We start from the raw sequence: 13263 nt of genomic DNA, 5'->3' as shown, positions 1-13263 counted from the left end.
TGGCCACCTAATGTGAAGAACTGACTCATTTGAAAAGACCTTGATGCTGGGAAAGATTGAAGGCAGGAGAAGGGGATGACAGAGAATGAGATGGTTGGATGGCATCACTGACTCAATGGACATGAGTTTGAGTAAACTCCAGGAGTTGGTGATGGACAGGGAGGCCTGGCATGCTGCAGTCCATGGGATTGCGAAGAGTCGGACATGACTGAGCAACTGAATTGAACCTGCAGAATCTAGCTGAGCAATTAATTACAGAGTCTGCCAAATTCCAATAAGAAGGCAGGTGCCATGTACAGACTCCTAAGCTTCAGATAGAAAATGTTGCTTAAAGGAAAAAAAATGATAAAAAGGAAATTTCACCAACAAATAAAACTTGGTAGGAAGTTTGAGTCTTTAGATCTATGTAAATAGTGATGAAACCCGGGTCTCCTGCATTGCAGGCAGATTCTTTACCATCTGAGCCACCAGGGAAGCCCCCCAGAGTGAAAGTGTTAGTCACTCAGTTGTGTCTGATTCTCTGCAAGTCACCAGGCTCCTCTGTCCATGGGATTCTCCAGGCAAGAAGACTGGAGTGGGTAGCCATTCCCTTCTCCAGGAGATCTTCCCAACCCAGGTCTCCTGCATTGCAGGCAGGCAGATATTTTACCATCTGAGCCACCAGGGAAGCCCATGTAAACAGTGATGAGACCTACATCTACAGAGCTTGAGACAAACCCATGAGTATGAGTTTCTTATGGCTGCTATAACAAATCGTCACAAACTTAGTGGCTTAAAACAACACAAATTTATTGTCTTAGAGCTCGGGAGGTCAGAGCTCTAAGACAATAAATTTGTGTTGTTTTAAGCCACTAAGTTGGGAGGTCAGAAGTCTTAAATGGGGTAAAATCAAGGTATGGGCAGGCTTCTTCTGTCTCCTTGTCCTTTCAGCTTCTAGAGGTCACCACTTTCCTTGGCTTGTGGTGGCCTTTCAGCAGTTGGCTGTCATCCCAACCTCTGCTTCTGTTTTCATATCTCCTCCTTTGACTCCTTTAAAAACCCTTTTGATTACACTGGAGCTCTCAGATGATCCTGGATAAATGCCTGCCCTCAAGGTCTTTGGCTGAATCACTCCTGGCAGGTCCCTTTTGCTGTGGCAGGAAACATATCTATATGACCCTGGGGATCAGGCATGTGGACATCTTTGTGGGACCAAAGTTCTGCCTCCCATACCATGCAACTTCAGAAATGTCATCCTCAATGAATCATGCAGTGCTTAATTTTTCCCTTGATTTCCCTCTCAGCAATGATAGGGAACACTTTCCTCTGCCTGCAGGAGCAAGGTTCTCTATCCCGCAAAGATGCCTTATCCCTTCCTTTCCCAAGTCTGCATCCTAGAAAAGCATCCTTTACACCCATCCTGTTAACAAAGAGTTACTAGTAAGTAGGAGTTACTTAGTTACTAGTTTCTAAGTAATAAAACAGTCCATTTAGGGTTTCCATCCCCAAATGGTTCAAAATGTGGAACGTGCTTTATTAGGTACTCGGTATAGTCACCTTCATGGCAAGGTTCCATTAATGAGGAGAAAGCAACCATGTGTCTTTCTTGGCTTTTCCTGCTGTCCCCAAAAGTCAGTGATCATAGAAGTTTATGATGTGCATTTATTTTACCAAAGTCTGTAGCCAAAAGAGAGTGAAAAGCACTGCTAGGCTTAGGATATCAACAAGGCCGGCATTGATTCCACAGTTGCTGGGTGCCTAGGGTAAGCTGTTTCACTCTGATCTGTAATTAAAACCAAGTGACCCATGAGTGGTTCGAGAAACATCGGACCACTCGAATACGCCAGTGAGATTTACTGTCAGAATATCAATGATAGACACAGCTGTACCAAAGTAAACAGAATCTGGCGACAGTTGAAATTTGAGTTCAAGTGCTTGAGCACTTGAGCTTCCTCAGACAGCAGCCCTGAGAGGACACAGGTGTATTAATTAAACGCTAACTGCAGTGTTATATCCATCCATTACATCTGAATTCTATGAAAGAAGAGCTTAGCAACCTCTACCCCACAGCAATAAAAGTGGTTCCTTGGAACACACAGCTTTCAGAAAATAAAAGGTATCCTAAGCGCCGACTGGGTAGTCAGTCTCAGCTTTTCACCTGAGTGAGTGTAGGAATTTCGTTTTCCATGATGTAGTTTGGGTGTGATGGTTGCTGTAACAAGGCTCAGCGTTTCTTTTCTGTGACCCTACTCACTTGTGAACTAAACAAAACCTTTGCCAGTGTTAAGTCACTCAGTTGTGTCCAACTCTTTGCAATCCTGTGGACTATGCAGTCCATGGAATTCTCTAGGCCAGAATACTGGAGTGGGTAGCCATTCCCTTCTCCAGGGGCTCTTCCAAACCCAGGGATCGGACCCAGGTGCCCTGCATTGCAGGCAAATTCTTTACCAGCTGAGCCGCCGGGGAAGCCCGTGCTAAATAATGTGCAGCCAAAAGTTTACAGGTGCTACCCTGACTCGGCAAAGTCTTCCCTGCAAACCAACATTTATGAGAAATGTGTGAACGCCATGACTGGAACAAAGCTCCAGGCTGTCTCTGTCATCCAGGTGTTCACACCCTCCAGCTTTTCTCTAGAAGGCCCATCGCAAGAACCAACCTGACCTCTGGTGTGGATGAACCTCGTGACTTTGTTTGGTCTTTGGGATGCATTGGTAAGGCCACATTATCTGAAGTCTTAAGTAAGCGGAGCATCGTACGGCCCTACCAGGTCCCCAAGAAGACGGAACAAAGAAATGGGCAGGCTTCAAATACAGCCGACAGGCTCGTCCTGTGGAGCTCTGCAAAATCATCTTCCTGGGAGGTCTTTTGATTTCAGAGCAGAGTGGGCCTCTCCCCACTCTGGTGATGAAACACGGAAGCATGTAGTCTGGGTGTGAAACATGGCTTATTTATCCCCCAGGGTCCCATCAGGAAACAGTTGGCATACTCAGAAAGACATTTAGATGGGGGTGGGGGCCAGGGCTCCCTAAGTGACGGGCGGGTACCCAGAGTGGTGGCCTTACCATTGCCACCGGTAGGAAGTGGTACAGAGCCAGGACAGAAACCTTGAAGGAGAGTCGCGTGGAGAGAGAGGACCCCCCATGTCGGGGGCGGAGCAGCTGGCCCTGGAGGATTCAGCCGCTGAATCTGAAGTGGTCAGGGAGGAAAATGCCCTGACCCTCTGACCTCCCGCCACCGCTCCCCTGGGGCCAAACCGTGTGGGGATTGGGAAGACATGGGGGCACTGATGAAACCCACCAGGTCAGCCTCACAGGCTCCCAGAGTCCAGGTTCACCAGGTTCACTGGAGGAGCTAATGGAACTTTGGAGTGAAGCAGCCAGGATGTGAGCACAGTCCTTGAGGACCGGAGTGGCTGGTTCTTCAGGATACATATTCACTCAGCAGACATTTGGTTTCCAGTCTGTGAAAAGCACCATGTGAGGGGCCGAGGATGCTGTAATAGTGGCAGCTTCCCCTGGAGGACGCATCGAGCCCAGGGCCGGGGCTTCCCCCATGGACTCTCATCGCCAACCTAGGAGGTGGGTGGGATTCCCGTCACTGGGTAGGCAGGCTGCGTGCGGAGGAGGTGGGCTTGCCCAGGGGTGCAGGGGGATGGGGTCAGCAACAAGACTAGGATCCCATTCCCATCCAACCTCATGCCATACTCATCACGTGTTGCCCCAGAGAACAGGGTTAGGGTTAGTCTAACTGGGGAGAAAACCAGTCCATCAGCGGTGAAGAATCTCTTTCCAGAATTTTCATCTCTCCCACCTTGAGAACAAGGACTAAGACAGCATCACTGCTCTTAAGTGAAAGTAAAGTCGCTCAGTTGTGTCCGACTCTTTGCGACCCCATGGACTGTAGCCCACCAGCCTTCTCCATCCATGGGATTTTCCAGACAAGAGTACCGGAGTAGGTTGCCTTTTCCTTCTCCAGGGGATCTTCCCAACCCAGGGATTGAACCCAGGTCTCCCGAATTGCAGGCAGATGCTTTATCCTCTGAGCCACCAGGGCCTCTTAAGTGGGAGGGTGTCTAATGTGAGGCAGGGGAAGTATAGGTACCCAGCGGGACCGGCTTCAGGAAGGAAGGCTCCCTCTTTACGAGATGGGTGGTGGTGGCCTGGAAGACCACGTGGTCCAGGCCAAGAAGGGGATTCCTCAGAGTTGCAGCTGTGTCTTCTGGGATGGGGCCCTGGATGAGCACAGGATGAAAATACAAGGCGGCCAGTCGGAGAGGAAGGGCCTGGAACAGGGCAGGTGTAAGAGCTCGCGGTGGGGCCGTGGGGGAGATGCCAGCGAGCGGTTCAGCCTCTGTACCAGTTCTCCACCCCCTGCCCCAGACAAGGGCCCAGGAGCGTCCTGAGGTGCCCAGGGCCGGGATAAAATTTAGGTACTTAAATCAGGCAACTCGACCTCACAGTCTGCATGTGGTTCGCAGGGGACCATCCCCAGACCAGCAGCACTCACTGATATGCCCTTGAACTTTGTTAGAAATGCAAGCTCGGGGGACCTACTCCTCCTTATTAGAAATGCAGCCTACTCCTCAGGCCTCCAGAGACAGCAACTCTGGGCATGGGATCCAGAAACTGCTCTCTCAAGCCCTAGGGTTGGTTCTGAGGCAGGCTCCAGTTTGAGAACCTCTGCTCATGGGCTTGCCAGGTGGCGCCGTGGTAAAGAATCCGCCTGCCAATGCAGGAGACACAGGAGATGTGGATTCAATCCCTGACTGGGAAGATCCCCTGGAGTAGGAAATGGAAACCCATTCTAGTATTCTTGCTGGGAAAATTCTACGGACAGAGGAGTCTGGCAGGTTACAGTCCATGGGATCGTGAAGAGTTGGATATGACACACAGAGACACACACACACACACAGCTGTGGAGCCACGGATCCGTAAGTCTGAAGATCATGACTATAAGGAACTCGAAGCTGTGGTCAGGGGGGCTGGGGTGAGGGGGTGGAGAGGGGGTGGGTCCCCAGGGACAGAGGCATGTGAAATAGCACAGGACAGCCCCTGATAAATAGGGGCCAAGGTGTGCGGGGACAGGGGGCAGTGCAGGAGATGCTGCCGTTTGCTCGCTCAGTCGTGTCTGACCCTGACCCCGTGGGCCACAGCATGCCAGGCAGGAGATACGAGGACTTGGGCAAGACTCCGGGTGAGCTCTGGTCACCGTTCAGGGGAGACAGTAGGGCAGGGGCAGGGGGGCTGAGGGGTACAGCTAAGGTGGAGGAGGCCGTCAGTGGCACCTCGCTTGTGCCAGCTCACTTGGATCCTTACCCATTTTCTTCCTGCTCTTCTAAGTCCCTCTTCTAATGCTAAGCCCCTGCTGGGCAGTGGGTGCTGGAAAGGATGCTGGGGATAAGGGGCTGGAGGCCCCGTGATTCTTCCGGCAGCGGGGAGACGGCCATGCAAACTGTCGGTTATTGCCCTCTGGTTATGCAGGGAGGTTGGAGGTGGCTTCGCTGTCTCGAGTTCAGGGCTGTGGGTGTGCAGACAGAGAGGCAGGTTGGCTGTCCGGGAGCCTGTGTGCCTGGGGGACTGGGCAGGAAGAAAGGCATTTTTAAATTAAACCTTCTTTTTAGACAGAATGCTGTTGCACACTTAACACCATTCTGTCTAAAAAACAATGTTTAATTGCACACTTAACAGGGCTTCCCTTGTGGCTCAGCTGGTAAAGAATCCGCCTGCCATGCGGGAGACCTGGGTTGGGAAGATCCCCTGGAGAAGGGAAGGGCTACCCACTCCAGTACTCTGGCCTGGAGAATTCCATGGACAGTCCATGGGGTCACAAAGAGTCGGACACAACTGAGCAAGTTTCTCACACACACACACACACACACACACACTTAACAGACCACAGCCTACTATAAGATGAAAGGCGGCTGGGGAACCCGGAGGAGATGGCATCGTCACCACGTGTCGGATGCGCGTTGCGTTTTCTATCTCCGTTTTCTCACCCTCACCCAAACCCCCTGGCCTCGTGAGACTGTGAAGGACATTCCGAAAGCTGGGGTCTTATCCCACGGGCGCCAGGCAGCCTTTGAAGCCTCTCAAGGAGGAAACGGTTGCGGCAGATCCTCTGAGTCTCTGATTCTCCATCCTGACACGCATTTGCCCTGATGAGGAGCTGATGAAAAGAAAACGCAGCTACCGGCCCAGCCCCGCTCAGCAAAGAGCCCGAGGCCCAGGCCTGGACCGCGGATGGGGCCCGAGCGCCGGGGACAACACCCCCAGCGGCCCGGCCGGCTGGAGGGGCTGAGCTCAGACTCAGCAAAAAGCGCTTGGCATACTCGCTCTAACTGTGGCGTTTTGTTTTCTTTCAGGAATGTCCGTGCCGAAGGTGAGTGTCCTTCCTTCTTCCCCATGTGGCTTCGTGATGTAAGCTGTGAGCTTTACAACCTGTTTTGCCCCTTGTTGTCCACAACTGCACACCATTCACTTAATGTGCATCTGGCATCCACAGGGAACCATCCTGAGTCCCTGTGGGGCCTTTTCTTCTCTTTAGAAACTCCTGTGTACAGGCATCCCTCGTGTCATCATGCTTCGCAGAGACTGTTTTTGTACAAACCGAAGGTTTGTGGCAACCTTGTGTTGTCAGATGATGGTTAACACTTTTCAGCAATAAGGCATTTTTAAATTAAACATTGTTTTTTAGACATAATGCTATTGCACACTTAACAGACCACAGCGTAGTGTAGACATGACTTTCGTGTGCACCGTAAGACCCAAAACTTTGTGTGACTTGTTTTATCACAGTTATTGTTTTACTGCAGTGGTCTGGAACCAAACCCACTGTATCTCTGAGGCCTGCCTGAATAGCCCTTTCCAGGCTAACAATAAAACTGTAAAATAAGAAAAACCTTCATTTCATTGTTGTCGCTATGTAGAGTGTTAGGGAATAAAAAATTCTTAATCCTGGATCCCACCTCTGGAGGGTCTGCGGTAAGTTACTAAATACACACCAGCTGCTTTCTGCTGTTCGTCCTCACTGATGACGCTGGACCAGGGAGGAGCTTGTTTCCAGCCCAGACTGTTTTCTCTTTGGCAGAGCTGCTTCGGTTACCCCTTGAGCATCTTCTTCATTGTGGTCAATGAGTTCTGCGAAAGATTCTCTTACTATGGAATGAGAGGTAACTCTTCTCGACACCCCTCACCCCCATTCCCACCACCCTGACCCCGTCCCCCCACCCCCGGTCAGTGAGGAGCCCGAGTTGCCTCTGCCACTGCTCACCTCCTTGCCATCTCCTCCACTACCCTCTGCAAAAAGCACTCCTGATCCTGTACTTCCAACGCTTCCTGGGCTGGAACGACAACCTGGGCACCGCCATCTACCACACGTTCGTCGCCCTGTGCTACCTAACGCCCATCCTCGGAGCTCTCATCGCCGACTCCTGGCTGGGGAAGTTCAAGTGAGTCATGGCAGCTCTCTTGTTACTAATGAGCACGCCAACGAGTAATGAAGATAAGCCTTGAGAGTTGGCATGGTGGGCTCGGGGCACAAAGAATTAGGGAACGTAAAATACTCTGAGGAGAGGCCCCATTTCTGCTCATCTTCGTACAGCCAGAGTTCAGCAGCAGCCTGGCATTCAGCAGGGTGGATGTGAGTAGCGTTGGTAGGATTTTTGGCCTCCTGTCTCATGTTGAAATAGTAGCAGGAATATGGTCTGTTAATGATGCATGAGGAATTAAGGGCTGGGAGAACAAAGAAGCTCCCTGAAAACACCCCAGCAGCTGAGAGGCTCAAACTGCTAGACGGTGGGGCATAGGGTGCTCAGCCAGTCCTGCAGGGAGAGGTCCAAGAGCAGCCTCAGTGGTGGGGGGTGGGGGCGGTCCTCGGGAATTTTCCTTGGACTTAACACAGAAGGAAGTAAAGGCTCTTCCAGCTGAAATGCGTGACGTGGGCAGATGCAGAAATATTCACCATCTCAAAATAAGTCAGTATCATTCAAAATTAACCAATGGACCACTCCTGCCCAAGTGTTGTTACCAGATATGCGATCATGCCCTCTCACTGTTCAAAGATGCAGGTCCTCATTTTGATAGTTAGACATTGAGTCTTTCACATAGTTCAAAGAGAAAACAGATCTTCCTTCTCCCCAGGCTCCTCCAGCCCCACTTTGCTGAACGCCTACGTGCTGGGGGCCAAATTCTTTAGCAGGCTGCCTTTCAAAGGGGTATCCGGTTATAGTCCCAACTTGAGAAACAAGGACAGTCGTGACTGGGCTTTTGAAAATTGGAAGCAGAGGCCTTTTTGTGCTGGTGTCGGAAGTGGACGGTCTTGTGCAATTGACTTGGATTCTCTTGACCTCTTTTAACACAGGACAATCGTGTCGCTGTCCATCGTCTACACCATTGGGCAGGTAGTCATTGCTGTGAGCTCAATTAATGACCTCACGGACTTCAACCATGATGGAACCCCGGACAGTATTTCTGTGCACGTGTGAGTTGATGTTACCTGTGGCCCTGCCCCCGCCTCCTCACTAGCTGCTTGTTCAGTGCTCTGATTTTTTTTTTTTTAAATTTTTAAATGGAAGTATAGTTGATTTACAGTGTTGCGTTAGTTTCTGATGTGCACCAAAGTGATTCCATTATACATACATATTCTTTTTCATATTTTTTCATTATGGTTTATTACAAGATATCAAATACAGTTCCTATATAGTAGGACTTTGTTGTTTATCTATTTTATATATAGTAGTTTGTATCTGCCAATTCCGAACTCCTATTTTATCCCTTCTCCCTTTATTGCTCTAATTTTTAATCATTTTCCTTGAAACGTTGGGCTTCCCAGCTGGCACTAGTGGTAAAGAACCCACCGGAAAATGCAGGAGACATTAGAGATGTGGGTTTGATCCCTGGGTCAGGAAGATCCCCAGAGGAGGGCACGGCAGCCCACTCCAGTATTCTTGCCTGGAGAATCCCATGGAAAGAGGAGCCTGGTGGGCTACAGTCCATGGGGTTGCAAAGAGTCAGAGATGAATGAAGGAGCTTGGCACATAGCATACTTGAAACTTCATCCTAAGTGGAAGGAAGACTTTCCTTCCCCATCAGCGTAGAGAGAGGTGTTTGACTGACTCAGAGCTGGGTCTTCAGGATGTAACTGTCCTAACCGTTGTCTGGAGTCACTGCTCACTTGGAGGCTTGGCATCTTGGGTGCACCTCCCGTGAGTCACCGTCAGCTCACACGGTGTTTGTGTTCATCTCTATCTTCCCTGGAGGGACACGGACCATATGGACCCAGGTCCTCGGTTTCCCCGGGTTTCCTCAAGACTCTGTACCTTCTGTTTTCAGTCTAGTGCCACATCTCTGCTCATTTTTCAGTAATTCAGTTTGTTCCAGTCTGATGTTCTGCTTTCTTAATGAAAAGTACTATTGATACCAGCTCCCTGTGAGATGAATTTCCCTTCCCAGCAGTCTGGCCTAGCAGACAAGTTGTAAAGATTTATTTCACTTCCTGGTCTTTCAATTCAGTTCCTGGATCTATAGTAAACCATCTAATGGGTTAGGAAAATACCATTGAAATTCAAATTAGTATCTGCAGTATCTTGTGTTTCTGGTTTGTTGGTCAATCCGATTGCCCTCCAGACTAGTCCCTGGATGTGACATGCATGGTCCCCCCGGGGCACCGTGTTGGTGGGGGGCAGCAGGTATAAACTCAGCCCACAGCTCAGATTCCCAGGGTCCGTGCCCCACAGACGAGCTGTAAGACCTGGGCCAACCTCCCTCCTCCACGCCTCAGTTTTCTAATCTACAGTATCAATTAAGAACACGTACTTTGGTGCCAGGCTGTATGGGTTCAAGGTTTTCCTGTGCCTCTTGCTTATTGTATGATCTTCAGCAGGTTTTTCACCTCTGTGCCCAGGAGTCCTCATTTGTAATAATACCTGCCTGTGTATTAACCCAGGTGGAGACCCCGGAACACTGCCTGGGCAGGCAGTACATACGTAAGAAAGCATAGTGACTTATTTTATTTCGTGAGGTTAGTACTGAAACCCTGCTGAGAGTGGAGGGTATATAATATTCAATTGGCTATGTTTTTGTTGTCCTTTAAAATGCTTAGAGTAATACCACCAAAGACAAGTTGTTTTAAGAGGCAAATAGGCTGAAAGAGATGTTAATCCAGGAAGATAGACATGGTTTTTTTTTTTTTTTAATTTTTAAAAAATTCTTGCTATGTGAAGTATCGTCCTTGACTTTATCTGTTTCATAAAATATTTTTAGCATTAACAACCAAGAAAATATGGAATAAGCGTTTATAAAATCCGAAATGTGTAGTGAGTGCGGGCTCTGTCAATTCAGTTGTTCTGACTCTTCACAACCCCATGGACTGTAACCCACCAGGCTCTTCTGTCCCTGAGATTCTCTAGGCAAAATACTGGAGTGGGTTGACATTCCCTCCTCCAGGGGATTTTTGCAACCCAGGGATCAAACCCATGTCTCTTATGTCTCCTGCATTGACAGATGGGTTCTTTACCGCTAGCACCACCTGGGAACCTCAAAATTTGTAGCAACCTATTGTAAATCTAACAAAACTAAAAATGAGGTTTGGTAGATCCTATGAGTTATTTTCTTCAATTCAGGAGGTAAAACACAAGTAACTTGAAAAATACAAAAGTAGAATTTAAAGGTAATATTTAACCCCTTTTATTATTACGATCTCTTTATTATAAAAAAGTTATAAACCTTTTGCTCTACTTTTTTCCAGTCTTCTGTACTTTATAAACAAGTTAAGATCCTACTACATAAACTGCTATTCTGCTTTGCAATTAAATCATGTTTTCTAAAGTCTTCTAACGACTGTTTTGAGTCTGTTATGACTGTATCAGAGACAATGCTTAAAATTTCACTTACACATTCTTTTGCTAAAAATCATAAGGTTACAAAAGAATTCCATGCATAAACCTTTGTTCCACACCCAAACCATTGCTTTAAATTTTCTAGATGATAAATTATTAGATAAAGGTATGGATTTGAAGGCCCTTGAGTTCAAGTTTCATTCAACTGTCAAGACTGCATTCCTGTGAACTATCTTCTCATACAGGTTGAATCCCCTTCTGTGTGCCTGGTCATCTTAGGGAAATTAGGGGAAAGAGAAGCTCCTACTTCTAAGGACCTCACGTTTCGGAATCCCCACCTCTTTCCCAGGGCGCTCTCCATGATTGGCCTGGTCCTGATCGCTCTGGGTACTGGAGGGATAAAGCCTTGCGTGTCTGCATTTGGCGGAGATCAGTTTGAAGAGGGCCAGGTAAGCACACCTGCCTCCACTGAAACCACATCAATGATTATAAACACCCAGGAATCAAATCCCAGCGACACAAAGTGTTTTCTCCATTGGAGATGGTTCGGGTACATGTGACAGTAAGACACTGACCAAAGCCAGGTTCAAAGTCAAGTCCGATCATCAGCTACAGCTGACCCTTTGCTATATAGCCAAGTCACCATACCCTATCCTTTCCATTACAGGAAAAGCAAAGGAACCGATTTTTTTCCATCTTTTATTTGGCCATTAATGCTGGAAGTTTGCTTTCTACCATCATCACGCCCATGCTCAGAGGTAAAAAAATATATATATCTGAAATGGACCTTGGTTATTCTTTTTTTTTTTTTAATTGTGAAGAGAAGTCAGGTGGAAAGGTTGAGAATTTGTTGGTTTGTTTGTCCCTCAATTCTCTCATAACATTTCAGCTATCATATACATGCTGGAGGACTCAGTGAAATCCAGAATGCCGACTGCTTTTCTTTCAGGGTTTATCTCCTTTTCTAATTTTATTAGAATCCCTTATCCTAGAGACCCCTGCAGAATCTAAACTATCCTTAGCATAGCAATCGATTTTTCTATACTATTTTTTTAACGTATTTATTTTTCGTGGGAGGGTAATCACTTTACAATATTGTGTTGGTTTCTGTCATATAGCAACAGGAATCAGCCATAAGTATACATATGTCCCATCCTTCTCGAACCTCCCTCCCACCTCCCACCCTATCCCACCCTGATTTTTCCATATTATTGTTAATGCAAGGTTCTTTTTTTTTTTTAATTTTTATTTTTTTATTATTTTTATTTTATTTTTTTAAATTTTATTTTATTTTTAAAACTTTACAATATTGTATTAGTTTTGCCAGATATCGAAATTATGGTAAAAGCTAAGACAAGAGAGGCTATTTGGAAACTAAAGTGGGTAGGCCAGAGTTGACATTTTTGCCTTCAAACCTTGCTCCCCAGTGACATGCAGTGAGTCAGGAAGAATTTAGCAGGCTAGGCTTTATTCTTTGTTTTCCTATCATCTTCTTTCCTTTTTCCTTATCTTCTACTAGATATTTCTAAAAGAACTGCCCCCAAGAAAGAGAAAGAGATAACAGCTATCCACAGCACTCAGATCTTTGTGCTTGCCGGCATTCCACTAAGAATTTATGAATTTCCCACGTGGAAGGAAATATTTGGGGACAAACGAGACCAAAATAGATGTCCATTTTGGCGGGTTCATGGTGTCCACACCTCGAATCATAGTGAATTATGGGAGAAGATAATCCATGGGGTTAATGTACTTCTGCCTGGAGCAGTACTTTGAAGATGATATTTAAACCTCAGTCTAACTTGTTCTGTGTGAACGTTTACTAGCTTTTCTTCTTCCGTTACGTTTCCTTACCTCCCCTAACCTCCTTCGCCTCCAGGTTCTACCGTATTCTGGGATGTGCTGTGCATGTTTGAATTGGAGAATGTATAATAGGATAATTGTCAAAGGAAAGTCATGGCTCTTATACAAATATAAAATGAATGTTTTACAAAGACTTTATATAACGTATTAGTCAGTGAGGGAACTGGAAAACTGCTGCCATCAGTTTAAATAAGGATCTGCCTGAGATTTATGCTCCTTACTGGGTGGGGACATTATTTTGCATTGGTGTGAATAGGAATTGCATGAGCAGGAAACATTGGCATGACGACAGTTTTCTGCCCAGTCGACTCTTTTTTCTCTGCAGGACTGTGAGACGGCTGATCAAAGACAAAGCCAAACCCCTTTAGGATCAGATGATTCCTGGAGGCTGTAGGCATTTCTGCTGCCCCTTCCAGAGTCTTTATTTTTTTTTTTTTTTCCCCCTACCAACCCTAGGATTTCAGAGCTAAAATAGACCTTCAGTCAGGAGTTGGGAGACTATGGCCCACAGGCCAAATTCAGAAATCTGGACAAAGCCATCAGAGTGTGTATTATCTGTGGCTGGCTTCACCCTACAAAGGCGGGGCTCA

At 47.3% G+C, this 13263-nt stretch overlaps 1 protein-coding gene across 1 annotated transcript in view; it reads left to right on the top strand.

Moving 5' to 3' along the window:
• The window catches only part of SLC15A1 (solute carrier family 15 member 1), a 46684-nt gene that overhangs the window by 12145 nt on the left and 21276 nt on the right, over positions 1–13263 (top strand). Inside the window, 6 exon segments of the mRNA NM_001099378.1 lie at positions 6341–6357; positions 7066–7147; positions 7285–7426; positions 8338–8457; positions 11163–11262; positions 11481–11571. Of these exon segments, the coding sequence (NP_001092848.1) occupies positions 6341–6357; positions 7066–7147; positions 7285–7426; positions 8338–8457; positions 11163–11262; positions 11481–11571 (552 nt within the window).

The sequence above is a fragment of the Bos taurus genome, chromosome 12 (genome assembly GCF_002263795.3).
Source record: "Bos taurus isolate L1 Dominette 01449 registration number 42190680 breed Hereford chromosome 12, ARS-UCD2.0, whole genome shotgun sequence".
In the NCBI taxonomy this organism is placed as follows: domain Eukaryota; kingdom Metazoa; phylum Chordata; class Mammalia; order Artiodactyla; family Bovidae; genus Bos; species Bos taurus.
Note: the sequence above shows the minus strand (reverse complement) of the source record. Positions and strands in the feature narration are given on the sequence as shown.